Source organism: Psammomys obesus, unplaced genomic scaffold (assembly GCF_907164565.1).
Source record: "Psammomys obesus unplaced genomic scaffold, mPsaObe1.curated_primary_1811, whole genome shotgun sequence".
Classification (NCBI taxonomy): Eukaryota; Metazoa; Chordata; class Mammalia; order Rodentia; family Muridae; genus Psammomys; species Psammomys obesus.
Genome location: NW_026590701.1, coordinates 2,418,324 through 2,444,731, shown reverse-complemented (window position 1 = coordinate 2,444,731; position 26,408 = coordinate 2,418,324). Strand labels below are relative to the sequence as shown.

Sequence of the window (26,408 nt, the reverse complement as noted above, 5' to 3'; positions counted from 1 at the left end):
TGCAGTGCCGATGGCAGATCCTGCCAAGAGATCGGAGTCACATACCACAGGGCACTTGGCCACTCTAGACAAAGGTGGGACTGAAGGCAGTGTAAAGGATAAACAGCAAGACAGACTTCTGTAGGCCTGGAAACCCCGTTGTTGTCCCTGATTTTTAACAAACCTGTCCTCCTCCTCCTCCTCCTCCTCCTCCTCCTCCTCCTCCTCCTCCTCCTTCTTCTTCTTCCTTTTTTTTTTTTTTTTTTTTCCTAATAAGCTATTTATTCCACTTTATGGGAAACAAATGTGCTTCTGGGTTGCTATTCATGAAGAATAGTCAATCTCTAATGAAAGGCTATGACAATTTAATATACTCTATTTCCCCTCCTTCTTGTTTCCCCCCACATCTCCTCCTTTGAAACACCTGGAACTTGCTTTATAGACCCGGCTGAACTTGAAGTCACAGAAGTCTACCTTCATCTGCCCACCAAGTGCTGGGAATGATGGCATGCCCCCTACACCCAGCAGCAGCTATAAGGCTTTTTTCTATAAGGTAATTTAGTCAGAGTAGCAACACTGAAGTATGTTCTTCCCATGTTACAAATAAGAATTAGAGGCAGAGTAACATGTAATAACTTGCCTCACTTTACTGGAGTCAAGTTGTTGAAACAATATTACAGCCCATACATTTTGATTTATTTCATTTTCTTGCACCTGAAACTAATATTCCAGAAGTAAAAGTATTTTGAGTCGCAGAATTTTTAATATAGAAAATTTCTGTCACACAAGTGACAAAATCTTTATGGGTATTTCATGAAGCACATTTCTGCTTGCAGTAAAGGATTATTCCAGAATTGTGTATAGTGGTACATGCCTGTACATCTCAGTAATTAAGGGTCTGAGGTGTGAAAAGGATGAATTCAAAGGTTAGCTGCATAAGGGGAAAAGTCAGCTACAATGTGAGATCTTTCCTCACATTGTAGAAATTGAAAATAAAAGTAAAATATTTAGTTCTACAGCATAACATGGGATGTTCTATTTACAGTAACATCTATAATTTGAATGCATAGGTTTAGGATTTTCTTCTGCTTGGATCCCATGAAGTCTGTAAATACAGAGATTAATAATATTTTTGCTTGTTTTAAGTACATTTATGTACTTGAAGCATTGTGTCATAATTTTGAGAAAACGAAGCTTTGCTGAATCAATTTAGAAATCAAACTACATACAGAAGGTTGAAGCTCTAAAGCCGTCCTGTTCTAACCCAGGCTCATTATTTATTTATTTATTTATTTATTTATTTATTTAGGATTGATTTTTTTCTTTATTAATTACACTTTATTCACTTTGTATCCCCCCCGTGGTTCCCTCCCTCCTCCCATCCCAATCCCTCCCTTCCTCCACCCTCTGCATGCATGCCAAGTAATCCAATTAAAAAATGGGGTTACAGAGCTAAACAGAGAATTCTCTGCAGAGGAATATCGAATGGCAGAGAAACACTTAAAGAAATGCTCAACCTCATTAACCATCAGGGAAATGCAAATCAAAATGACCCTAAGATTTCACCTTATACCCATCAGAATGGCTAAGATCAAAAACTCAAGAAACAACACATGCTGGAGAGGATGTGGAGAAAGGGGAACCCTCCTCCACTGCTGGTGGGAACGTAAACTTGTACAACCACTCTGGAAAGCAATCTGGCGCTTTCTCAGACAACTAGGAATAGTGCTTCCTCAAGATCCAGCTATACCACTCCTAGGCATATATCCAAAAGATTCTCAAGTACACAATAAGGACATTTGCTCAAGCATGTTTGTAGCAGCCTTATTTGTAATAGCCAGAAGCTGGAAACAGCCCAGATGCCCCTCAGTGGAGGAATGGATGCACAAATTGTGGTATATCTACACAATGGAATATTACTCAGCAATAAAAAACAAGGAAATCATGAAATTTGCAGGTAAATGATGGGATCTGGAAAAGATCATCCTGAGTGAGCTGTCCCAGAAGCAGAAAGATGCACATGGTATAAACTCACTCATATAGACATATAATATAGGATAAACCTACTAAAATCTGTACACCTAAAGAAACTAATTAAGAGGGTGGACTCTTGCTAAAATGCTCAGTTCCTATCCAGAAAGGCAAAGAGGCTGGACATCAGAAGGAGAAAAGAGGGAACAAGTCAGGAGCCTGACACAGAGGACCTCTGAAAGCTCTGCCCTGCAGACTATCAATGCAGATGCTGAGACTTATGGGCAACCTTTGGGCAGAGTGCAGGGAATCTTAGGAAAGAAGTAGGAAACAGTAAGATCTGGAGAGGACAGGAACTCCACAAGGAGAGCAACAGAACCAAAAAATCTGAGCACAGGGGTCTTTCCTGAGACTGATACTCCAACCAAGGACTATGCATGGAGATAAACTAAGACCCCTGCACAGATATAGTCCATGGCAGTTCAATATCCAAGTGGGTTCCATTGTAATAGGAACAGGGACTGTCTCTGACATGAACTGATTGGCCTGCTCTTTAATTACCTCCCCCTGAGGGGGAAGCAGCATTACCAGACCACAGAAGAAGACAACTCAGCCACTCCTGATGAGATCTAATTGACTAGGATCAGAAGGAAGGAAAAGAAGTCCTCCCCTAACCTGCCTTCTTTAGGCTTCTTAAATGCTGCTACCTGCCTTCCAATCCCCAACACCTTGTAGGAGGGAAAGAAGGTTAGTGGGGACAGGCGGCGGAGTTCTCTCTGCTGCTTCCCGCTGGGTAGGGTCAGAGGATTCTGTTGTCCAGAAATCCAGAAATCCAGGTAACCAGCAAATCAGCAAACAGCAAATGCAGCAGCAGGACAAACCAGCAGCAAGCAGTCCTCCTCCAAGCAGCCCTGCCTTCTTCCTCTGGGCTGTCATATCCCTGCAAAGTCCTCAGGATTCAACTAATTCCATCTGGCAAAGACCATGTTCCACACGGGACACTTAACAGGTGTGGACAAACTAAAATCTCCAATCTGAAATTTTAACAAAAACATGTTTACATATCATAAACCAAAACGTCCACAACATTTCCCCCTTTCTGTTTAAAATTTTGGCCTTTTCTCTAACATTAATAAACTACGTACAATAAGAATTATGAGAATTTTCAGGTAAGAATTACATTCACAATGTCCAGTCCATTTGTATTTGGCAATTCTGGAAAATGTATTCCACTGTCTATCCTATCCTGGTGAGTCCTCAGTTCTGTACCTAAACCACTTTCTTCTATCAACCTGAAAATATCTACCTAGACCTTAAGCTTGATTGTAGTAAAACTATTACAAGACTATTTAGTCTTCAACCCCATCAGACACCTTAGAAGGAAAAAAACAATACCTAACTATATAGGAAGCACAGAGCAAACAGCTTCCAGAACTGTAGAAATGACAGAGACAGTTGACTACCTGGACAGTCCCCAGAGGTTTCTCTGTGTTGTTGGGCATCCAGTCTTCAGCCTACTGGCCCAGAGTATCTGACAGATTTTTCTTTGAAACAGAAATTTTGAAGGACTGACCACTTAGTCTCTGTAAAGCTGGACAGTCAATTTTCCAGTGTCCTGCTTGCTCACGTTTGTTCAGCCTGCCATCAGCAGTTGAAGGTCAGTTTTTTCTCCAGGGGCTGTCTTGTCATACTTGTTTCTTTGATGCCCACCATCTTCTTTGAAATATATTAGAGGTGCTGCCAGGACCAGAAAAGCCTGTCAGAAAAGCCTTTTATTATTAAAACATCTTAAATGCCATAGTCTATAGATCTCTGAAGTGTTTGAAGACCACCTAAACATCTACCATTATATGGTACATTATATCTACCATTATATGGTACATCATATCTATCTATCTGTCAACGTTGCATGTGTCTAGCTATGTACTATCTACTTAACCTTGAAAACATATACAAGAGACTATTTAAAGCTTATTTCTGTAATTAAACTAGTATCTGACAAGACTACAAGATTATTTATAGGTTGCTAACTACTAATTTGCATTTCCAATCACCCTGAACAGTTTGCAATAGTTTTCATAAAAGTAGAACTTTACACCACATTTTCAAATGAACTGCATAAGTACAATACTTTAAGCAAAAATTGAACAAAATAACCTTAAATTTTTATCAACATATAATAATCCATACCAATATATAATATTTGATGGTAGTGAATTCAATAATCTACCTTTTATTTTCTAATTCTATATATCCCCCTCCCCTTTTTTCTTTTTTCCTAATACTGGCTAAGAGAGAGAGATAAAAGAAAAAGAAAGATAGGGGGAATAAAGTAAGAGATCCCTAATTTTACTTTTACTTTTTTTCCCCTTACCATGACTAATCTATAATCCATCAAACGACCATCAACACCTTACCGTACCTCTTGAGGTGGGGGTGTCATGTTCTTAATTTTTTTTTTTTTTTTTTTGTCTGGGGGAAAACATCTTTTTCAGTACCTTAAAAAACTTAGGATACTGAAAAAGCTAGCTGTATCTTTTTCTGTCCAGTCTTTGTGTTTTCTGTCTAGTCTCTGTGTTTTCTGTCCAGTCTCTGTCCAGTCACTTAGGTTAGCCCTTTTAAAGTTGGCCTGAGCATAGATTCTTGAGGAAATAGTAACTGAGGCAGTCTGTGAGGCTGAAATCACTTGGGCTACTTGCTTTATCTTCATTGTTATCTGGTCTTTGCTCTGGAAATAAGCAAACTTTTAAAGATAATATTACAGGTATATTTTGCATCATGAGGACCAGGTAACGAACAAGATTCATTTACCATGTGAAGACATTCAAGGATCAGCTAGTAGGAGGTCTTTCCTGGTCAAATCTAATCTTTGTAGGTTTTGTTGGTAACCATATTTTTTCATTCTCTGTAGATACATAAGCATAACCACATCCCCGTCTCAAAACTATTGCAGGCTTCCATTCTGCTGTTGTTCCTTTTTCACCAACATTAAGAAAATTTAGAGTTAAAGCATTATTTAGCCTATTCCTATTGCTCTCCCTTTTTGTTAATAAGCATCTCTTTTAAAGTACGATTAGCTCTTTCTACAACTGCCTGTCCTGTAGGATTGTGTGGTGTACCAGTAATGTGCATTATATTAAATTTGTGAAGAATCGCTTCATCTTACTGTTCACATATGCAGGAGCATTATCAGCCTTACTTTGTCTTAATCCCCATAATTGCCATTATTCTCAACAAATGTGTAATTACACAATCAGCCTTTTCAGAACTTAAAGCAGTTACCCATTGTAACCCTGAATATGTACCTATCGAATGGTGTGCATACCATTTTCCAAATTCTGCAAACTGAAACAAGGTTTGAGGGTTACTCCCAGCTGGTAATGGGGTTGGCTATACAGAGACCATGTAGGACACGTTTTATTATTTCTTTGGCTTGTTGCCAAGTGATAGAAGATTTTTTTTCTTTATTGTTCACATGGTATTTTTCATGAAATTTTGAGGCTTCTAACATATTTCCTATTAGTAATTGATCAATTTCCTTATTTCCTCATGCTGATGGACCTGGCAAACCTGCATGAGACCAAATATGAGTAGTATATAAAGGATAGTTTCTACTTCTGATGGCCTGTTGCAATTGCATAAATAAAGTCAATTCTGAGTTATCAGGAATAACTTCAGCAGCTTCAATATGAAAAACAACTCTTTCTGCATATTGAGAGTCAGTAATTAAGAGATTCAGGAAAATCTAATAATACCATAAGGATTGCATATAATTCTGATTTTTGAACTGAAAAAGATGGGCTTTTGATCACTTTGCTATTTTGTCTGATTTATAACCTGCCATTCCCATCTTGTTTGCATCGGTATGGAATGTTGGTGCCTCTGGAATTGGTGTTCCTTTACAATATGTGGAAGAATCCAGTTAGTTCTTTTTATAAACTGTATACATTTGCTTTTAGGATATTTGTTATTAATTTCTCCCAAGTAGTTACTGCCAGTCTTCACTGATCACCCACAGTGATACAATCCCAGCGTTGGTAGGAAGCGCTTCAGCTGGACCTGTTCCTGAGGATTGACGTAGTCTTATTCTACCTTTTATAATTAATCCAGAAACCTTTTCTGTGTTATGTCTTTTTTACTTTGTTTCTGTGCTAAGAAAATCCATTGTATAACACAATTTTTTCTTTGCATAATGAGCTCAGTTGGAGAATGAATTATAGGTAAAATGACCAAAACAAAATCAAGTTCAGGATCAATTCGATCCACACATGCATCTTGCAGTCTGTGTTCTACCAGAATTAACTCTTTTATTGCTTCAGCTGTTAGACATCTTTGACTGTACAAGCTGAATCTCCTTGTAATGCTTGAAACAAATTACTCAACTCATAAATATTTAATCCAATTGTAGGCTTCAGCCAGTTAATATCTCCCGTTAATTTTTGAAAATTGTTAAGAGTTTGCAGTTGGTCTCTATGGATCTGTACATTTTTATGGTCATACTTTTTGTTGACTTATTTTATAACCCAAATACCTAAGTGAATCTCCTTTTTGTATTTTTTTTTTTTTCTGGATCAATCTGTAACCTCAGCATGGCAGAGTTGTGTTTCCTTAAAATTTTTTTCCTAAATAGAAGCAGTCATCGAAAGTCTCCCGTCCAAAAAAAGCCCAGGACCAGATGGTTTCAGCGCAGAATTCTACCAGACCTTCAAAGAAGACCTATCTCCAATTCTCTTCAAACTATTCCACAAAATAGAAACAGAAGGAACACAACCAAACTCATTCTATGAAGCCACAGTCACCTTGGTACCTAAACCTCACAAAGACCCAACAAAGAAAGAGAATTTTAGGCCAATCTCCCTTATGAACATTGATGTAAAAATACTCAACAAAATACTTGCAAACCGAATACAAGAACACATCAAAGGTATCATCCACTATGACCAAGTAGGCTTCATCCCAGGCATGCAGGGGTGGTTCAATATATGGAAATCCATCAATGTGATCCACCATATTAACAAACTGAAAGAAAAAAAAACCACATGATAATCTTTCTAGATGCTGAAAAAGCATTTGACAAAATCCAGCATCCATTCATGTTTAAAGTATTGGAGAGATCAGGGATACAAGGCACATATCTAAACATAGTAAAAGTGATATACAGCAAACCTACAGCCAACATCAAACTGAACGGAGAGAAACTTAAAGCAATCCTACTGAAATCAGGGACAAGACAAGGCTGCCCACTCTCTCCGTATCTCTTCAACATAGTACTTGAAGTCCTTGCTAGAGCAATAAGACAGTTGAAGGAGATCAAGGAAATACAGATTGGAAAGGAAGAAGTCAAATTATCACTATTTGCAGATGATATGATAATATACGTGAGTGACCCCAAAAACTCTACCAGGGAACTCCTACAGCTGAAAAACACCTTCAGCAAAGTGGCGGATACAAAATTAACTCAAAAAAAAAATCAGTAGCCCTCCTGTATACAAAAGACAAAAGGGAAACAACACCCTTCACAATAGCCACAAATGACATAAAGTACCTCGGAGTAACCCTAACCAAGGAAGTCAAAGACTTGTATGAAAAAAATTTCAAGTCTCTGAAGAAAGAAATAGAAGAAGATATCAGAAGATGGAAAGATCTCCCATGCTCATGGCTGGGTAGGATTAACATAGTAAAAATGGCCATCTTACCAAAAGCAATCTACAGATTCAATGCAATCCCCATCAAATTACCAACACAATTCTGTACAGACCTCGAAAGAAAAATTCTCAGCTTCATATGGAATAACAAGAAACCCAGAATTGCTAAAACAATTCTCTACAATAAAAGATCTTCTGGAGGTATCTCCATCCCTGATCTCAAGCTGTACTATAGAGCAACAGTTATAAAAACTGCATGGTACTGGCCTAGAAACAGAATGGTGGATCAATGGAACCGAACAGAGGACCCAGAAATAAACCCACACATCTATGAACACCTGATGTTTGACAAAGATGCCAAAACCATACAATGGAAAAAAGATAGCATCTTCAACAAATGGTGCTGGTCTAACTGGATGTCTACATGTAGAAAAATGAAAGTAGATCGATACTTATCACCCTGCACAAAGCTGAAGTCCAAGTGGATCAAAGACCTCAACATAAAACCGGACACACTAAATCGGTTAGAAGAAAAAGTGGGGAATACCCTTGAACTCATTGGCACAGGAGACAACTTCCTGAACAGAACAACAACAGCACAGGCTCTAAGAGCAACAATCAATAAATGGGACCTCATGAAACTGAAAAGCTTCTGTAAAGCAAAGGACACCATCATCAAAACAAAACGACTGCCTACAGACTGGGAAAGAATCTTCACCAACCATTTATCTGACAGAGGGCTAATATCTAGTATATATAAAGAACTCAAGAACCTGAAAAACATTAAACCAAGTAATTTAATTAAAAAATGGGGAACACAGCTAAACAGAGAATTCTCTGTAGAGGCAGAGAATTGGAATGGCAGAGAAACACTTAAAGAAATGTCAACGTCATTAGCCATTTGGGAAATGCAAATCAAAACTGAAAGATCCCCGGAGGGTATCTTCCGTCAGAGAGACCCCCTCCCAAGGATCAACGAGGCCATTCGGATGCAAACAGCAAGAGGCTTTTATTTTGATACTCAGGTACCCGGGGCAAAAAGTCTTTCGGAAGACTTCCGCGCCCCTTAGATGGGAAGCTGGGGTTTTTATAGGGTTTTAGAGGCAGAAGCACTGGTACAGACACGAGAGGGCATGGTTACAGGGGGCTGATTGGTACGTTTACACGAGACCACAATTTGCGTCAAAGTTTGGCAGGGGCACCAAGATTCCAGGAGCTGGGTGGTCAAGGGGGGTAGGATGACCCCTTGACGTGGCCCGCCACCTGTTATTTTGTTTTTCCCTATCTTAGCTGAAACAGTCTCACAGATATCTATGAGAGTGATTAACACAAACTGTTTTTAGTATGACTGGGGCAGCCTGACCACAGATATCCCAAGTGGGTGACACAGCTAGGATTTCTCAGTAATTTTCCAGTTTCTCATCTGGCCTTCAGAGTTTTACAAAACAGTGGTGTCTCACAAAATGGCATTAGCTATGTTTAACTTAGTGTGAGGCTGGGGTCTTTCAAAACCACCCTGAGATTTCACTGTACACCCATCAGAATGGCCAAGATGAAAAACTCAAGTGACAACACATGCTGGAGAGGCTGTGGAGAAAGGGGAACCCTCCTCTACTGCTGGTGGGAATGTAAACTTGTACAACCACTCTGGAAATCAGTCTGGCGCTTTCTCAGACAACTAGGAATAGCACTTCCTCAAGATCCAGCCATACCGCTCCTAGGCATATATCCAAAAGGGGCTCAAGTACACAATAAAGACATTTGCTCAACCATGTTTATAGCAGCTTTATTTGTAATAGTCAGAAGTTGGAAACAGCCCAGATGCCCCTCAACTGAAGAATGGATGCAGAAATTGTGGTATATCTACACAATGGAGTATTACTCTGCAATAAAAAATAAGGAAATCATGAAATTTGCAGGTAAATGGTGGGACTTGGAAAGGATCATCCTGAGTGACTGTCCCAGAAGCAGAAAGACACACACGGTATGTACTCACTCATATAGACATATAACATAGGATAAACCTACTAAAACCCTGAACATCTAAAGAAACTAATCAAGAGAGCGGACCCTGACTAAAACACTCAATCCCCATCCCAAAAGGCAAAGAGGATAGACATCAGAAGAAGAAGAAAACAGGAAACAACCTAGGAACCTGCCACAGATGGCCTCTGAAAGGCTCTGCCCTATAGACTATCAAAGCAGACACTGAGACTTAAGGCCAACTGATGGGCAAAGTTCATGGAATCTTAAGTAAGATTTGGAAATAGTAAGATCTGGAGAGGACAGGAACCCCACAAGGAGAGCAATAGAACCAGAAAATTTGAACACAGGGGTCTCCCCAGGGACTCATTCCAACCAAGGAACATGCATGGCAATAACCTAGAACCCCTGCACAGATGTAGTCCATGACAGCGTAGTATCCAAGTGGGTTCCATAGTAATGAGCAGAGGGACTGCCTCTGACATAATCTGATAGGCCTGTTCTTTGATCACCTCCCCATGAGGGGAGAACAGCCCTACCAGGCCATAGAAGATGACAAAGCAGCCATTCCTGATGGGATCTGATAGACTAAGATCAGAAGGAAGGAGAGGAGGACCTTCCCTATCAGTGGACTTGGGGAGGGGCAAGTGAGAAGAAGGAGGAGGGAGGGTGGGGCTGGGAGGGGAGGAGGGAGGGGCTTATGGGGGGATACAAAGTGAATAAGCTGTAATTAATAAAAAATAAAAAAAGATAAATTTTTTTTTCCTAAAGTATCTGCATTAGAATCAGCCAACAAAATAGCATCCATGTAATGATAAATGATAGATTGAGGAAATTGCTTACGAATTATTTCTAATGATTGTTACACAAAATATTGATATAAAGTTGGACTATTTAACATTCCCTGTGGCAACACCCTCCAGTGGTATCTCTTTATTGAACAACTTTTGTTCTGAGTAGGTACTGAGAAGCAAACCTTTCCCTGTCTTGCTCAAGCAAAGGTATTGAGGAAAAGCAATCCTTTAAATCAATTATTATTATAGGCCAAGATCTAGCTAACAAAGAAGGTAAAGGAATTCCAGGTTGTAAAGGACCCATTGGTTGAATGACTTTATTCACTGCTCTTATATCTGATATCATCCTCCATTTCCCTGATTTCTTTTTTATAACAAACACAGGGGAATTCCACGGGCTGGTAGACTCCTCTATATGTTGAGCCTCAAGCTGCTTTTGAACCAGTGGTTCAAGTGCCTGCAGCTTTTCTTTTGTTATGGGCCACTCCTCTTGCCACATAGGTCTATTTGATAGCCACGTTAAGGGCAGGAATGTAGCTATTTCCGCAGTGTCCCCCCTTATAAATTTGGAAACGCAATCCCAGTGATGTGTGTGTGGTAGGGTGGGCATGCACACGCCATGGTGCATGTATGGTGGCGGGAGGACAACTATGGGAGTTGATTTTTCTCCTTCAGTGGCTCCCGTGGACAGAACTCTCGTGACCAAGTTTGGATTCAGTGCTTTCATCCACTCAGCAATCTTGCCAGCCTGTCAATTTCTTTAGAAGACAAGGTTAACCTCCTAGGTTTGTTTCTGCTCTCAAAATCAAGTTTCAAGTTAGAAAGAATTCTTTTGTCACTTTTGTGTTTACTGCTCTACAAGCAATGACTTTGTTGTTTAAGACACTTGTACTCTCCTCGAGACATCTCTAGTTGTGTCAACCTGTTGGGTGAACCTTTTCCTTCATTGTGCCCTTGTTCCTTTGTCTTTCTTGACTGAATTTGGAGATTTTGTTATCCCTTTGATATGCAATATAAAATTGTTCTCTGTACTTTGTACAACCATTAGTTCTTCTGACAGATTCTTGTTTAATCCTAGCTAACAGAATCAGGAAACATGCTTTTCTCTAGTAAGAGATTGAAGTTCTTTTGAATGACAGCTTGACTCAAAGATAGGCAGAAAGACAAGAAAGAAGAGGCTTGGATCAACTCCAAGTTGAATAATACCAATTACCAGTCTAAGATTATATTGAATATAATATTCAGGAAATCATGGGACTCTAGCTGAGTCCGTCTGTGGAAAGGACAAGCTTAAGGGAAGTCTGAAAGGGATATTTACTTAGGAATAATTGGGTGGGAGTGCTCTCAGATGTTGTTTTGATGAGCTATATTAGTAGACAAGAGGGATAAAAGGAATGTGTCAGAAGCTTTGCAGTCGTCAGGATAAATTCTGTTGGAAGAATAAAGCAGTATCAGGACTGTTGCTGCCTTTGAAATTCAACACAAAAATAGGATGTGCAGGCTCTCAAATTGCAGCTTTCATGCAGTAGTAATGAAACAGTATAATCACTGAGTAATTCTGCCACCTCTTACAGCTTTCACAGGTTGGTATATATTATAAAGGAACAATCCAAAAATCTAAATGGTATCTTGAGGTTTGGTCTATCTTATGTTATCTGCTAGATATTGAGACCTGCAAGAGAGTCAGAAAAAGAATATGGTGTTAGAGGGCAGTGTATTTAGCTACTACGTTCATGATGATAAAGATGACAAGTATATTTGACAACAGTAAGCTTGCAATTGCTTTTGCTGATAGTGATTTATTTGCTGTGTATTGATAAGGTGTTTGTGGTAATTTTTCTTCTTTGGGTCTGGCTAAGATTAAAGATAAAGCAGATCCTAACTGAAGCCTTCTTGACTAAATATAGTTATTCTAGGAAGAAGGAGGCGGAACATCCTTTGCGACTTACCCGAACACTGCTGCACACATTTGTTTGTAACCTACCTGGTTTACCCATTTTCCTACAGTACAGGACTGTCTTGAATTTAACATTGAAATTTAAAGACTACTTACATATTTAGAACAGGAGCCTATCTAACAGTTGTCAACTTGACACACCTGAGAAGCAGGGACCTTCAGTTGGGGAATTGCCCCAGCTGCTTAGTCTGTGGTCATGCTAGCTCTAGGTGGGCCTGGGCTATGAAAGAGAGGTAGCTGAGCAAGCCAGTGGAAGGAAGCTAGAGAGCAGTGTGCATTTTTGGTCTCTTTCTGTTTCTGGTTCTTGATTCTGTTCCTGCCGTTACTTAATGATGAGCTGTGGTCTTTACCTTCAAGAAAGATTTTCTTTTCAAAAGATCAAGGCAAAAACTCACAGAAAACCACAATCAAAATACAGAGTTGTGGATCATAGTCTCTATGGCTACTTCCACAGGAAGTCCCACAGCTGAGGCTCAGGGAACATTTCGGAAGAGGGGGCAGAAAGGTTGTAAGAGCTGTTGGAGTAGGGAGTGTGATGTGAGACTGTGCCTCCCAGTAACACCAGAAGATATACTCATCAACATGACTATCCAGATGTGAGCTGAACAGGGAGACACTGATGAACTTGCCAAACTGGACAGGGAAAAGCCCATAAAGAAAAGTCATGGGTGGAGAACTCTAGGCAACTGAGGAAAGCTGGGAGTGGGAGAGGTGCTCTGAATACCAATTGGTTGTCCAGGGCCATATAGTCAGACCTGAAAACATACATGTCAGCAACATACATTATACAGACTCAACAGGTTAAATATGCAAATACATGTATGAATGCAATAGCAGTTAGTGAGAAAAAAGGCCATCGATTTGAAAGAGAGAAAGGAGAGGTTGACGGGAGCATTTGTAGGGAGGAAAGGGAAGGGAGAAGTTATGTAGTTATAATCTTAGAAAAAAAAGAGCTGCTTACTCTTGACGCTACTAAGGGTTATTTGGTGCTTGGTTGATTAACTTGGTCATAAAAAGTTTATTCTCTAGCTTAGATGTTGGAAATCTACAACCTGTGAGTCAAATCTTTGGTGTGTGCGTGCTGGCCAGGTTTTATTGGAGCTCAGCTATGCTAACTCACTTACGTGTTATTGCAGCAGCCACTGATGCTCCAGCAGGAACACTGCGTGGCTGCTGTAGACACCGTGTCATCTATGAGGATTAAAATAGTTATGAGGTGAATCTTTGAGGAAGGATAATTTCAAGAAATAAGGGAAATAAATATTAGTCAATATCATCCTTTAAACATTTTTAAAAAAATGTACTTTGAATTGAAATAGAATTACATTACTTTTCATCCTCTCTCCCTCTAGCCCCTCTCAGCTTCCCTCCCACAAATCCCTCCCATGTCCTTTTCCAAGTTGATAGTCTTAATCTGTGATTATTATTGATACATATATATATGTATATATGTATATATATATGTATGATGTATATATGTATGTGTATATATATATATATATACACATGTATGTATATGCACAAATATGCATAGCCACAACTTGCTGAAAAGATGTGTTCACTGTTTAACTTTTTGTAATTAGATTGTGTTAAGAGTCTGTGGAGACTAATAAGGCTTGGCGTGTGTTAATTTTGCTTTGTCATAAGAAAGAAACCATAAAACACTAAGGACAAAACATGGGTATTACAAGTTTAGTCTCCCTTCCTTCTTACCATAGTAGGGACAATACCAGCATGGCTTTGCTGCAAGGAGTAAGAAGTGTAAGTTCTAGCTTTTGTATTCATGTTGTCTCCTCTTGTTTTGTGTGGCATTCGCCATCATGTCAGGTATGTAAAGGGTATACTAACCATAGCAGGAGTAAGAAAGGTAAAATCTATCCTAACCACAAAAGGTGTGAGGGCAAGTCTCGATTTGTTTCTTGGACTCTAGTACTAAGGGAGGCCTGTTTTTTTTTTGTTTTTTTTTTTTTTTTTTTTTTTTTTTTTAGAAGAAATGTGGATCCCCACATTTTGAAGGAAACTTGAAAATCTAGGGATGATGAGATTGGTGCACCGTCTTAAGAGATGACACTTGGTTCTTGTCAGGTCCAAATTCTGGCAGTTAGATAAAAGCCAGCATTCCTCAGGAATTTGTGAAGCCTGTTCCCCTCCATGGAAGGAGCTAGTTCTCACTGGCAGAAGTGACAAACAGCTCTCTGTGAAGCACGTGCTGGCCTCCAGGCTTCCTCAGTATCACAAGCACCTGTTCCACATGTCAGAGTCCCTGCTGGCATCCTGGTTCTTCTCATATAGTGCCTTACCTTAAACTTGATCTCCTCATGGGCTTCTCCCCCCCCTTCTCATTGTCCTTATATCCCTGCTATCTCTTTCTATCCCCTCTGTTCCCCACCCTTTCTATCCTCTGTTCCCCATCCTTTCCTTTCATGGCTAAGTCCAATCTGCTAGCCTTGTTCAATCTCTCCCTTCTCTGTCTGCTCTGGGCTGTTCCAGAAGCCTGGGTGCTTCTCTCTCTCTCTTATCCCCAATAAAATTTCCTGCTTTCCATACCTTGGAGTGTCCATGTCCTATATAGTTTATGTTTTATTTTGTTTGTAAAGTTTTGTTTTACCAGAACACGAATTTCAAAGGCTGAGTTATTTTACTCGACAGGATTTAGATCACTTTGAAACTTAGCATCTTATTCCTTCAAGTTACTGTAAAACTAACTGTAAAACTAGATAAGAGAAGGAAAAATAACCTTACATTTTTAAAATTGAGATTTGTTATTTTGTACTACGTTTTTTAGCCCTTGAAGTTGTCACAGAAACAGTTCTACAGTGACATAATACTAGAAAAAGCTTAGCTCTTCATGTGAACAGCCCCACTTGAAATAATTTTATTCACAGTAAATTTAATTCTCTTGTAGTCTCACTAAGTTCTCCTGTTTGTTAAATATAGCAGATTTTTCTCAGGAATGTACTCCTTTTTATAGCTGCTACTTCAAGGCATTAAAACTAAGTTTTATATGTAGTTGTTTGTTCTATCAAAAGCAAAATATACTTTTTTGCTTTCTTATTTAATTATTTCTTATTTTAATTAGTCTAGGATTTCAGTACAGACAGACATCAGTCTCCTCTCTTCACACCCAGGAGACCAAGTCACAGAGGGACACTAAGTAGCTTGCTTAGGGCTGCACATTGAGTCAGTTTATGCTGAGTTTACCTTGTTTTGTATATTTATAGAACCAGATGATAAGGGTTGGAGAGTAATTAACGTCTGGAAACAGGTATCATGGAAGATGTAGGGTTGTTTCACTTGCTTCAATTTCTTGTTATTGAGAGGTTCTGAGTGTTTTCTTACTAGGACTTGGGGATAGTGGGAGAAGAAGTGTAAGACCTTGTGAGGCTTACTCAGAGATGGGAAAACGCAACAAAGATAGATTTAGAGGTAGAGGGGACGTATTTACAAGCAACAAATTTGGTTTTCATTCCTTGACTAAGTTGCTGACTAGCTTGCACCTGGCAGAGACCCAAAAGGCTTCTCGGCCCTTCTCAGTTGAACCAGCCATCAAAGTAAACAGTAGTTAGCTCTTTCTGACTGACTCTCCAGAAGGCCTTCTGTATTCAGCTGTGGTTTGTACGGAAGGGGTGGCCTGGATTATCTCTGCCAGTAACCTTGTTGCCACCTCTGGCTCTTGCCAGATACCAACAGAATTCTTACTTCCTAAAATAGTATTTTGTTTCCATGATTTTTTTTTTTCATTTTGTAATTTAGGGCCTTTCAGAAGTCAATGTTCCATCATCTTGGGGGTTTGTTAGGCATTTATTAATCATTCCAATATTGTTTGCATCTTACTTGTTAGTTCTTAGAGATCATGCTTATATCAAGAGTCTTAGTTTTCTTGAGACTGTACAGGAGACCTGAACAAATCAGTTTTCTAAATATAGCACTTCTGGGAAAATCTATACTTCCTGTTGCTTAGGTTATGATTTTTGAATACTTGACGTTTTCTTTTTAAAAGGCTTATTGCCGTGTAGTCTCTTTTGTCGCATGCACACATGAATAACCTTATGGTGAATTTGGTTCTCTTGCAGTCTAAAGCGGTTGGCTTGCTAGATGTGGATGTGTATGGTCCTTCCATTCCAAAGATGATGAACTTGAAAGGAAATCCAGAATTATCACCAGGTGAGTATGGAGGGATGCATGGTACCCACTCTTCACTTGCCGGGAACTGTGTGTGCTCTGCATGTCATGTAGAGAAGCATTCAGAGGTCATGTGGCATCATGTTCACTCTCAGTTCTTCATAGATCTGATCAATTGTGTAGTTCCTTTGCAACTTACAGGAAAGTTGGCCCCTATTCATGCAAAAAGGTCACAGCTGCTGTGAGCAGTAATGTAAATGCAGCAGAATTTAGCACAATTCATGGCACCAGTACATGATTAAATTAAGTATCCATTGTTTATGTTAAGTATTACTTATATAAGAATATTTGAATAGAAATATATTTGTAGTAAATGAAATTTCTATTTTACAAACAGATTTTTGTCAGATTTTTTCTTAGAGCATTTGTAAACACCCAAAACCAATGGTTTGCTGCTCCATAGTTTTATTGCCATCCCTACAGGAAGAGGTAGGTTTTTTAATAAATCTTTAGTATTTTCACTGTTCTTGTTACTGTGTATTTGATACACTACCAAATATAAAGTCTTCAGTATAGTTTTATGTAGTCATAAAAATGGTAAAAACTCGTTATTAAAAATGGATTTATGTTAAAATATTCTAAATAAAATTAATTTCTAGCTGTGATGAATATAAAATTGAATAATTTTGTTTTTTATAGGTATATTTTTATCTGTCTAGAACAAAATATATGTACGGATCTATTTATTAGATTATTTAGATTATAGTATTATAGTTATTGGATTATTTAGGTTATAGTATTATTTTTATTGTAATTAAGAATTATTTAAACTTTGTTTGCTCGTTAAGGTGGGTATGTATGTGATTTATGTTCGGGCATCAATTGTGCTGACGTCTGGGTTATTCTTTCTCAACAGTTGACTCCAGGGGTCTTAGAAGGCCAGCAGCCCCTCATGTGGTTGTTTCCTCTTCTCCTGAAAGGTCAGGGAAAAGGCTTTTGCTTCTGGTGCAGCAGTCTGCAAGCATGCGACATGAACAACGATGTTAGTGTGTAGGCTCTTTGCTTTTTCTCTTGTTGTTGAGGTCCAGCTTTCATCCATGGTGGCTGATAGTATACAAGGGATTGTTTCAATCTTCTTGTATATGTTGAGGCTTGCTTTGTGACCAACCATATGGTCTATTTTGGAGAATGTGTTGCTGAGAAGAAGGTAAATTCTTTTGTGTTTTGGTGAAATGTTCTGTAGATGTCTGTTAGGTCCAGTTGATTCATGACATCTGTTAGAGTCATTGTTTATTTGTTTAATTCCTGTTTTTTTTTGACCTGTCCTTTGTTGAGAGTGGGGTGTTGAAGTTTCTCACTATTAATATGTGGGGATCTATGTGTGGTTTATGTTTTATTAATGTTTCTTTTACAGATGTGGGTGCCCTTGTATTTGGGGCATAGATGTTCAGGATTGTGATGTCTTCCTGGTGGAATTTTCCTTTGATGAATAGGAAGTGACCTTTTCCATCTCTTTTAATTTTGGTTGAAAGTCTATTTTATTAGATATTAGAATGTCTACTCCTTCTAGTTTCTTGGATCCATTTGCTTGGAAAACTATCTTCCTGCCCTTTACTTTCAGGTAACATCTATCTTTGTGACTTAGGTGTGTTTCTTGTATGCAACCGAGTGTTGGGTCTTGTTTATGCATCCATTCTGTTAGTCTGTGTCTTTTTATTGGAGACTTGAGTCCATTGATGTTGAGGGAGATTAATGACCAGTGGCTGTTAGATCCTTTTATTTTGATGTTAGTTGTGGTAGTGTTTGTGTGCTTGGCTACTTTTAGTTTTCCTGTAGTGAGGTTATTTATTTCCTGTGTTTTCCTGAATGTATTAGCTTTCTTTGGTTGTATTTTTCCTTCTAGTATCTTCTATAATGCTGGATTTGTGTGTAGGTATTGTTGGAATTAGTTTTTGTCATTGAATATCTTGTTTTCCCCCATCTTTGATGACTGAGAGTTTTGCTGGGTATAGTAGCCTGGGCTGACATTTGTGTTCTCTTAGGGTCTGCACAATATTTATCCTGGCCCTTCTGGCTCTCTCATAGTCTCTGTTGATAAGTCAGGTGTGATTCTGATTTGCCATTTCCCTTGCAAGTTTTAGTACTTTTTCTTTGTTCTGTATACTTACTGTTTTGGTTATTATGTGGTACGAAGATTTTCTTTTCTGTTCTAATTTATTAGATGTTCTGTAGGCCTCTTGTATGCTTATATGCCTCTCCTTGGGGAAATTTTCTTCTATGATTTTGTTGAAAATAATTTTTGGGCCGTGGAGATGGGAATCTTTTTTTCCTCTATTCCTATTATTTTCTGGTTTTGTCTTTCCATATTGTCTTGGATTTCTTGGATGGTTTATGTCAGGAATTTTTTAGATCTGACATTGTCTTTGACAGATACATCAAGTTTTTCCATTGTATCTTCCACACCTGAGATTCTTCCTCCCATCTCTAGTAATCTGTTGGTTTTGCTTACCTCTGTAATTCCTTGAGTTCTTCTTCTTCTCCATGATTTCCTCTGTTGGTGTTTTCTTTAATTTTTTCCTATTCTATCTTCAGATCTTGAGCCATTTTTTAAATTTCCTTAACCTGTCTGTCTGTATTTTCCTTTAATTCCTTCACCTGTTTGTTTAAACATTTCCCTCTTTTATTTCTTTCAGTGATTTATTTCCTCTCTGAAGGCCACAAACTGTTTGGCTGCATCTTCCTGTATTTCTTTACGGATGGCCACAATCTGTTTGACTTTATCTTCCTCTATTTCTTTTCACATTTTATTTGTTTCCTCTATTATCCTCTTCATATGTATAGATGTAAGGTCATCTGAATGTAAGGTCCTGAATTTCACTTATGATATGGTGTCCAGGGCTACTTGCCCCTGGATAACTGGGTTTTGGAGATGCCATTTTGCTTTGGCTTTTGTTGGTTGTGTTTTTACACTGGTCTCTACCCATCTGGCTGTCTCAGGTATTTGCTGTTAATTTCTGGTGCCTGCTGGAATCCTGGGTTGGGGAAGAGTCCTCTTGGCAGGAAGATGGTTGTTCCTGAAGGAGGTCTCCCTAGCTTTTTTAATATGGTCACCAAATGGCCGGTGCGTCTCAGGAATTGCCACAGCTTACCTCACACAGGTGTGTGGACCAGTGTGGTAATTGTGATTGTTGGTAGTCAGGGCAACTCTCCTCTTACTAGGAGAAGTCCTGGGTATAGCTGCCCTGCCACTGGGTTTCCTGCTCTGAATTTAGTGAGCTGCTGCTGCTGCTCTTACCCTGTGTTTGCTGGGCACAGCCTTCTTAAAGAACCAGGGAGCCCTGCAGTTTGTTCAGTTTAGCTAGGGAAATAGGTTGTGCCTTGGAGCAGTGTCTGGGGGCTGATTCCATGGATCTCAGGCATTTGTAGGTCTGAGTTTGGAGTTCTGTGCCCCAATACCCAAGTGGTAATCAGTGGCAGGTGAGCACAGCATTCAGGTGTGTAGCAGGAGGCTAGAGTCTGGAGCCCGCGGGAACCCAGGGACTTTTCTGGGGAATAACTGGGTGTCCTGAGGTCGGACCTGATGTTTCCTTCACCATGGGATTTCCTCCCATCAGGGAAACCCAGTCTCTAGTGTCCTGGGGCCCGCAGTTCTGTCTGGGAAGGTGAGTCGGGCATGCAGACAGTTCTGGGCTGGCAGCTGAGAGCCTGCTGGACCCTGGGACCTTTTCCAGGGATTGTCTGGATGACCTGCGGTCGGTCCTGATTGCTTCCTTCACCGGGGGGTTTCTCTCTACTGGAAATATCAGTTGCTGGTGTTGTGGGGCCCACAGGTCAGTCTGGGATGGTGATCAGAGCACACAGGTGTACAGCTCTTGGCTGGCAACCAATCGCCTGCCAGGACCCAGGAGCTCTTCCAGGGTTTAGCTGGGTGACCTGAACCTGACTGCTTCCCACATGGTGGGGTTCCTCTCACCGGGGAAACACAATCGTTGGTGTTTTAGGGCCCAGAGTTTGTTCTGTTGGTCACTGTGCAGTCACTGCTGTCGTGCTTGTCTGACACAGTGTCCTCTTGGCGCCACCATCTTGCCTCCCTCCCCCATTAATGATTCTTAATTCTTGTTATGTTGTTGTTGATGGTGATCGTGGTATGTTTGTGTGTATGTGTATGTGTGTGTGTGTGTGCATGTGTGTGTGTTTCAGTCTTTTTGGTTTTGCTGGTGTGAGAGTATGTGAAACACGTAAGTCTTGTGTTTCCTGTGTGTAGCTAACCTCCTTGCTGTGGATTTTTTCTTTAGCATCTTCTGTAGGGCCAGATTTGTAGATACATATTGTTTAAGTTTGACTTTTTCATGGAATGTTGTATTTTCTCTGTCTGTGGTGATTGGAGGTTTTGCTGGGCATAGTGTCTAGGCTGGCATCTGTGGTCTTAGAGCCTGCAGCACATGTCCAAGCCCTTCTGGCTTTTAGAGTCTCCATTGAGAAGTCAGACGTAATTCTAATAGGTCTGCCTATTACTTGGCCTTTTTCTTTGCAGCTTTTAATATTCTTTCCTTGTTCTATATATTTAGTGTTTTGATTATTTTATGATAATAGGACTTTATTTTCTGTATGCTCCTTATACCTTATTTAGGTTATGATTTAGGCAGATCCTTATTTAGGTTAGGATTTTGTTTTGTTTTTATGATTTTGCCAAAAATATTTTCTTGTCGTTTGAGCTGGTATTCTTTTTCTTTCTTTCTTTCTTTTTTTTTTTTTTTTCTTTTATTTATAGGTTTGGCCTTTTCACAGTCTTTCGGATTTTCTGGATGCTTTGTGTCAGGAATTTTTTGGACTTAACATTTTCTGTGACTGATGTATCTATTTCTTCTATTGTATCTTCAAGGCCTGAGAGTCTCTTTTCTATCTCTTGTATTCTGTTGGTGAAGTTTTCCTCTGTAGTTCCTTTTCAATTTTCTAACTTTTTTCTTTCCAGAATTCCCTCAGTTTGTATTTCCTTTATTGCTTCTATGTTCATTTGAAAAGTTTTATTTGTTTTTTGTGGCTTTCTTTAATGGACATATTTATTTCCTCCAATTGTTTGTTTTTGTTTTCCCGACTCTCTTTAAGGGGGTTATTCATTTCATTCATTTCCTCCAATTGTTTGTTCGTGTTTTCCTGGATTTCTTTATGGGATTCATTCGTTTCCTCTTCAAGGACCTCTGTCATCTCCATATAGTTGGTTTTACCATATTTTTCTCATGGTTCATTAGTGTTGGAATATTCAGGACCTGCTGTGGTAGGATAGTTGGGTTCTGGTGGAGACATGCTGTCCTGGCTGTTATTGGTTGTGTTCTTATGCAGGTATCTAGGCATCTGGGGTTGGGGTATTATAGATCTAGGTGCTGATTTCTGGGTTTGTCCTTCTTGGCTAGAAATTTTGTTTCCTGGTTTCTGTTTTCTCTCTGGATTTGAGAGAATGTGGTGGCTGTGTGTTGCTTGTTTTACTGGCCTGGTCAGTTGTGTTCACAGGGAATGCCTGCTGGTGTCAGAGGCCAAGGAAGGGAAGATCGGGGGAGGTGGCCTGTTGCCACACACCCTGAGAATGTGGTATGGGGGAACAGAGGGTGTGGAGAAGGCCTGTGGGCAGCCTACCTGGTCTTCTGGCCAATTTTTGGTTTCTTAATCGAGAATGTTTGTTAGCTTAAAATGACTGGTAATTTTTATGTTATGTGAAGTTAGCAGTCTGATGTCTATTCAGTTTGTAGAAAGCATACTGTACAAGAGCACCAACAGGTTGATGTTGTTTTGACAGCCAGTGGATAGTTGCTGAACCTTGTATTTATGTTTGAATATAACCTTGCTTTTAAAAAGAGCAAATGCTAATTATTTTTTTCATTTCAATTTTTAAAGTAACATAGTACTCAAATTTTATATTGTAGTCTAACCAAAGTATAATCTTAACCATAATTGAGTAGAAAGTTTTCAGGAGAAGTCGTGAATATTAAACACACTCAAGGCTATGTTGACACATTTTGTTAATTTGTGTGTTTGTGTTTGCATGTGTGGATGACAAACATCATCTTCCTTCATCACTTTCCAGCTTAATTTTTGAGGCAGGATTTCTCACTGAATCAGGGTCTCACCATTTCATCCTCAGTGGCCAGGCAAGCCACCAGGTTCTTGCCTCTCTAGCACTGTGTTACAGATAATGTGCCATCACAGCAGGCTTTTGTCTGGACGTCAGGCATCTGTACTCAGGTCCTTACACAGGAAACCCTCTACCCACTGGCCACCACCCAGCCTCTTGTATACATTCCTTTTGTGATAAGGTTGAGGTTTTCCTTAAGCTTTCTAAAATGCTGTTTGTTGCTAGAAATGTCTGCTGTCTTTCATATTTTGTGATATTAATTCATTACCAGAATAACTGTGGATTTATTGGGTTTAGTTTTTATTGAGGGGTATCTTTTAATATACTGAGCTAATGAAGTAAGAAAATTTTAAGAGCTGCACAAAGAGGTTACTAATATGAAAATGTCAGATGATTTTTATTAAGGCTGTACAGAACATTTTAATGACTAAATAGGAGGATACACACTACTCTTTCCTATATGTTGTGAGATAGTAATTTTGTACCAGATGTAGTTTTCTTCTAATTTATCTAGGGATGGCTTATAGGAATTTGGAAACTAGTTTTTATCCGAATATTATGAATTCAAACCAAGATCCTCAAGTTTTTACAGCAACTGTTCTTACTGACTGAGCTACCTTTCTATCTTCAGGGATAGGTTTTAAATGTTGGCCATTTGATCTTTTCATAAGTTGCCTTTTTTGTTTGTTTGTTTGTTTTTTGAGACAGGGTTTTTCTGTAGCCTTGACTATCCTGGACTCGCTTTGTAGACCAAACTGGCATCAAACTCAGAGCTTTGCCTGCCTCTGTATCCCAAGTGCTGGGATTAAAGGCATGTGCCACCACCATCCAGCTTGGCTTCTTATTTCAAGCAGCAAATAATTGCATAGTATGATAGAAGATGTACATTTAACCCATAAGCTTGGATCTCTTGTCAGATTTTGGCTCTTAGCTCAAAGTTAAATGCTGTTGTAGTTTTACTAATAAGGAAGATCTGTGTCCAGATTTGGATGTTTCAGTAGGGTCCATTGGCATTGGAAGAACAATTAGGCTTTTATAGAAATCATTTTCATATAAATGATCATCACAGATTCTGCGATGAAAAAGAGCACAGATACACATATTTAAGTAAAACATTGCATGTTTTAAAAAATCTTGTCACTTGCAATCTAACTATTGAAGGAGGTATTGTTTTTATTAGCATTCATTGTCTTCTGAGTAGTTACTAGGCATGAGAAGTAGTTAATTCATTTGAGGTATGTGTGTTAGAAGCATCAGCATGGTATTTGGAGACCCAAGCACAGTGACTCTAAGTCAGTATGGAGAAGGGAAATCTTTCCATCTTCTAGTATCTTGCCCAATTTCTTTAGCAAATGTGTGTGGGCCTTGACTTAAAGAAAATCACATTTAGACTTTTACTTTGAGATGGATCTTAAATTACATTTCTTTATTTGAGTGTTTATGTGTGGGGCCATGTGCGAGGTTAGAGAACGACATGCAGGAGTGAGTTCTGTCCTTCTACCATGTAAGTCCTGGGGATCAGACTCAGCTTGTCAGGCTAGGCAGCAATGCATTTGCTTTCTAAGACATCTTGCTAGCAAGTTTTATATTATACATGATTTTACTGTGTCATACATTCATCGTTTGTAGAATATTAGTTTATTGACTTATAAAAGTTTGTGTATTTCTAAAGGTTTGTGTATTTCATTATATGATTTTAAAAACCACATTTGTTGATTAACAGTATTATTTCATCAAGTATTTTTTTTTCAGTGTTAGGAATATGTCAAGTTCATGGTCAGATACAGGTTTTCTAAAAATTTTATTCACTCAAAAGCTTTTTGTTTTTATAAGCAACAAATAGTGTCAGTGGTTTTTTGTTTTTGTTTTTTTGTTTGTTTGTTTTTGAGACAGGGTTTCTCTGTATAATATTGGCTGTCCTGGACTCACATTGTAGACCAGTTATACTTTTGAAATAATTATTTCATTTAGTATGATTAATACCCAATTTTCAATAGCTTTTATTTTCAGTCTACCTTTTAGGGAAAGACCATATCCCATGAAAAATGGCCCTAGTTCAACATGCAGCTCCATTCACTCTGCCAGGGTTTTCTGTGGGACAACCATTGTAATTCAAAGGTACCCTATTATATTTCCTCATATGTCACACAAAATCACAAGACCTGTTCTCTAGGGTTGAACTTTAATAAATCAAATTAGTTTGTACTACATAATTAAGCACCTTTTCAGTGGGTCTATTTCTCTCTGTGAGTTCCTGGCATCAGGACTACCCAGATCCTCTTCCTCTGTGGGCCACCTAGGTTATCCCACCAGGGGCAAGTGATCAAAGAGTAGGCAACTGAGTTCATGTCAGAGACTGCCCCTGCTTCCCTTACTAGGAGACCCACATGGAGACTGAGCTGCCTATGGGCTACATCTGAGCAGTGTCAACAGAACAAAATGACAGCCTCCAAACTGGGAAAAGATATTTACCAATCCTACCTCTGATAGAGGGCTAATATCCAGAATATTAAGAAATTAAACACCAACAAAACAAATAATCCAATTTTAAAAATGGGGTACAGAGCTAAACAGAGAATTCTCAACAGAGGAATATTGAATGGTGGAAATGCTCAACATCCTTAGTCATCATAGAAATGTAAATCAAAACGACTCCGAGATTCCTTCTCACACCAGTCAGAGTGGCTAAGATCAAAAACTTCAGTGACAGTACATTTCTGGAGAGGTTGTGGAGAAAGGGGAACCCTCCTCCATTGCTGGTGGGAATGTAAACTTGTACAACCACTCTGGAAATCAATCTGGTGCTTTCTCAGAAAATTGGGAATAGTGCTTCCTCAAGATCCAGCTATACCATTCCTGGGCATATATCCAAAAGATGCTCAAATCAGACTTTAAGAGGAGTGAGGAAATAGGCCTGTGATTTTTACTGCTCTGACAGGGTCCTGTGACAGGAAGACGCTTGGCTTTAGACACAGACTGACCCAGTCCCCAGTTACGATGAAGCATTTACTGAGCATCTCTGAGTTGAAGGCCAGTTGCTTCTGTCGGGGAATTGTGAGAACTTTTCTCTGGCTGATGGGCAATAAGCCATTCCACAGGTGTGCGCTGTCTGGGAACTACACAGCTTTCTTTCTCTAGTGCTCTTTTCCACACCTTATTTGTTAAGAACTCTTTTTCTCAGTGTATTGAGGATTTATTGTCCTCTGCTTTGGCTTGGAATGGCCAGGGCAGAGAACTTGGGATGTATGTCCTGTTGCTCTTTTCAGGGCTTTTAGTCTTCTTGCTTATTGACCACGGCGTTCAGGATACTTTTATCTGGTTTTCTAGTGCATAAATTACCTTTATGTTGTACATATATATATGGACAAGGTTTCAGGAGTAGATACCATTCTGTTAACTATTTTTAATGTTTTTCTACTTTATCTGTTTGTCTGTCTGTCCATCCACCATCCACTATCTGTCTGTCTATCTATTTGTGTACATGTGCTATAGCATTCTCGAGTTGGTTCTTTCCTTGCACTCTGTGGGGTCTGGGAATCAAACTTAGGTCACAAGACATCCCCAAGTCCTTTTAGTCACTGAGCCGTCTCACTGGCCCCTGTTAACTTTTTCATGGTCAAAAGTGAAGTTCTGTTCATAATTTTGACTGCTACATATTTTTTATGTAAATTCTTTCTGTAGCATAAAGAAAGTCAGAAATTAGAATATCTATTTCTCTTTCCCATCTCCCTTCCTTTCTCTCTTTCTTGTTTTCTTTCCCTTCCTTCCTTCCTTCCTTCCTTCCTTCCTTCCTTCCTTCCTTCCTTCCTTCCTTCCTTCCTTCCTTCCTT

At 39.2% G+C, this 26,408-nt stretch overlaps 1 protein-coding gene across 2 annotated transcripts in view; it reads left to right on the top strand.

Annotated features, from left to right (window-relative positions):
* Positions 1-26,408, top strand: part of Nubpl (NUBP iron-sulfur cluster assembly factor, mitochondrial) — a 198,857-nt gene that overhangs the window by 37,079 nt on the left and 135,370 nt on the right. For both annotated transcript variants that reach the window (XM_055608620.1, XM_055608621.1), the window contains exon 4: positions 16,403-16,493. In XM_055608620.1, coding sequence (XP_055464595.1) covers positions 16,403-16,493 — 91 coding nt within the window. The remainder of the gene's footprint in view (positions 1-16,402; positions 16,494-26,408) is intronic.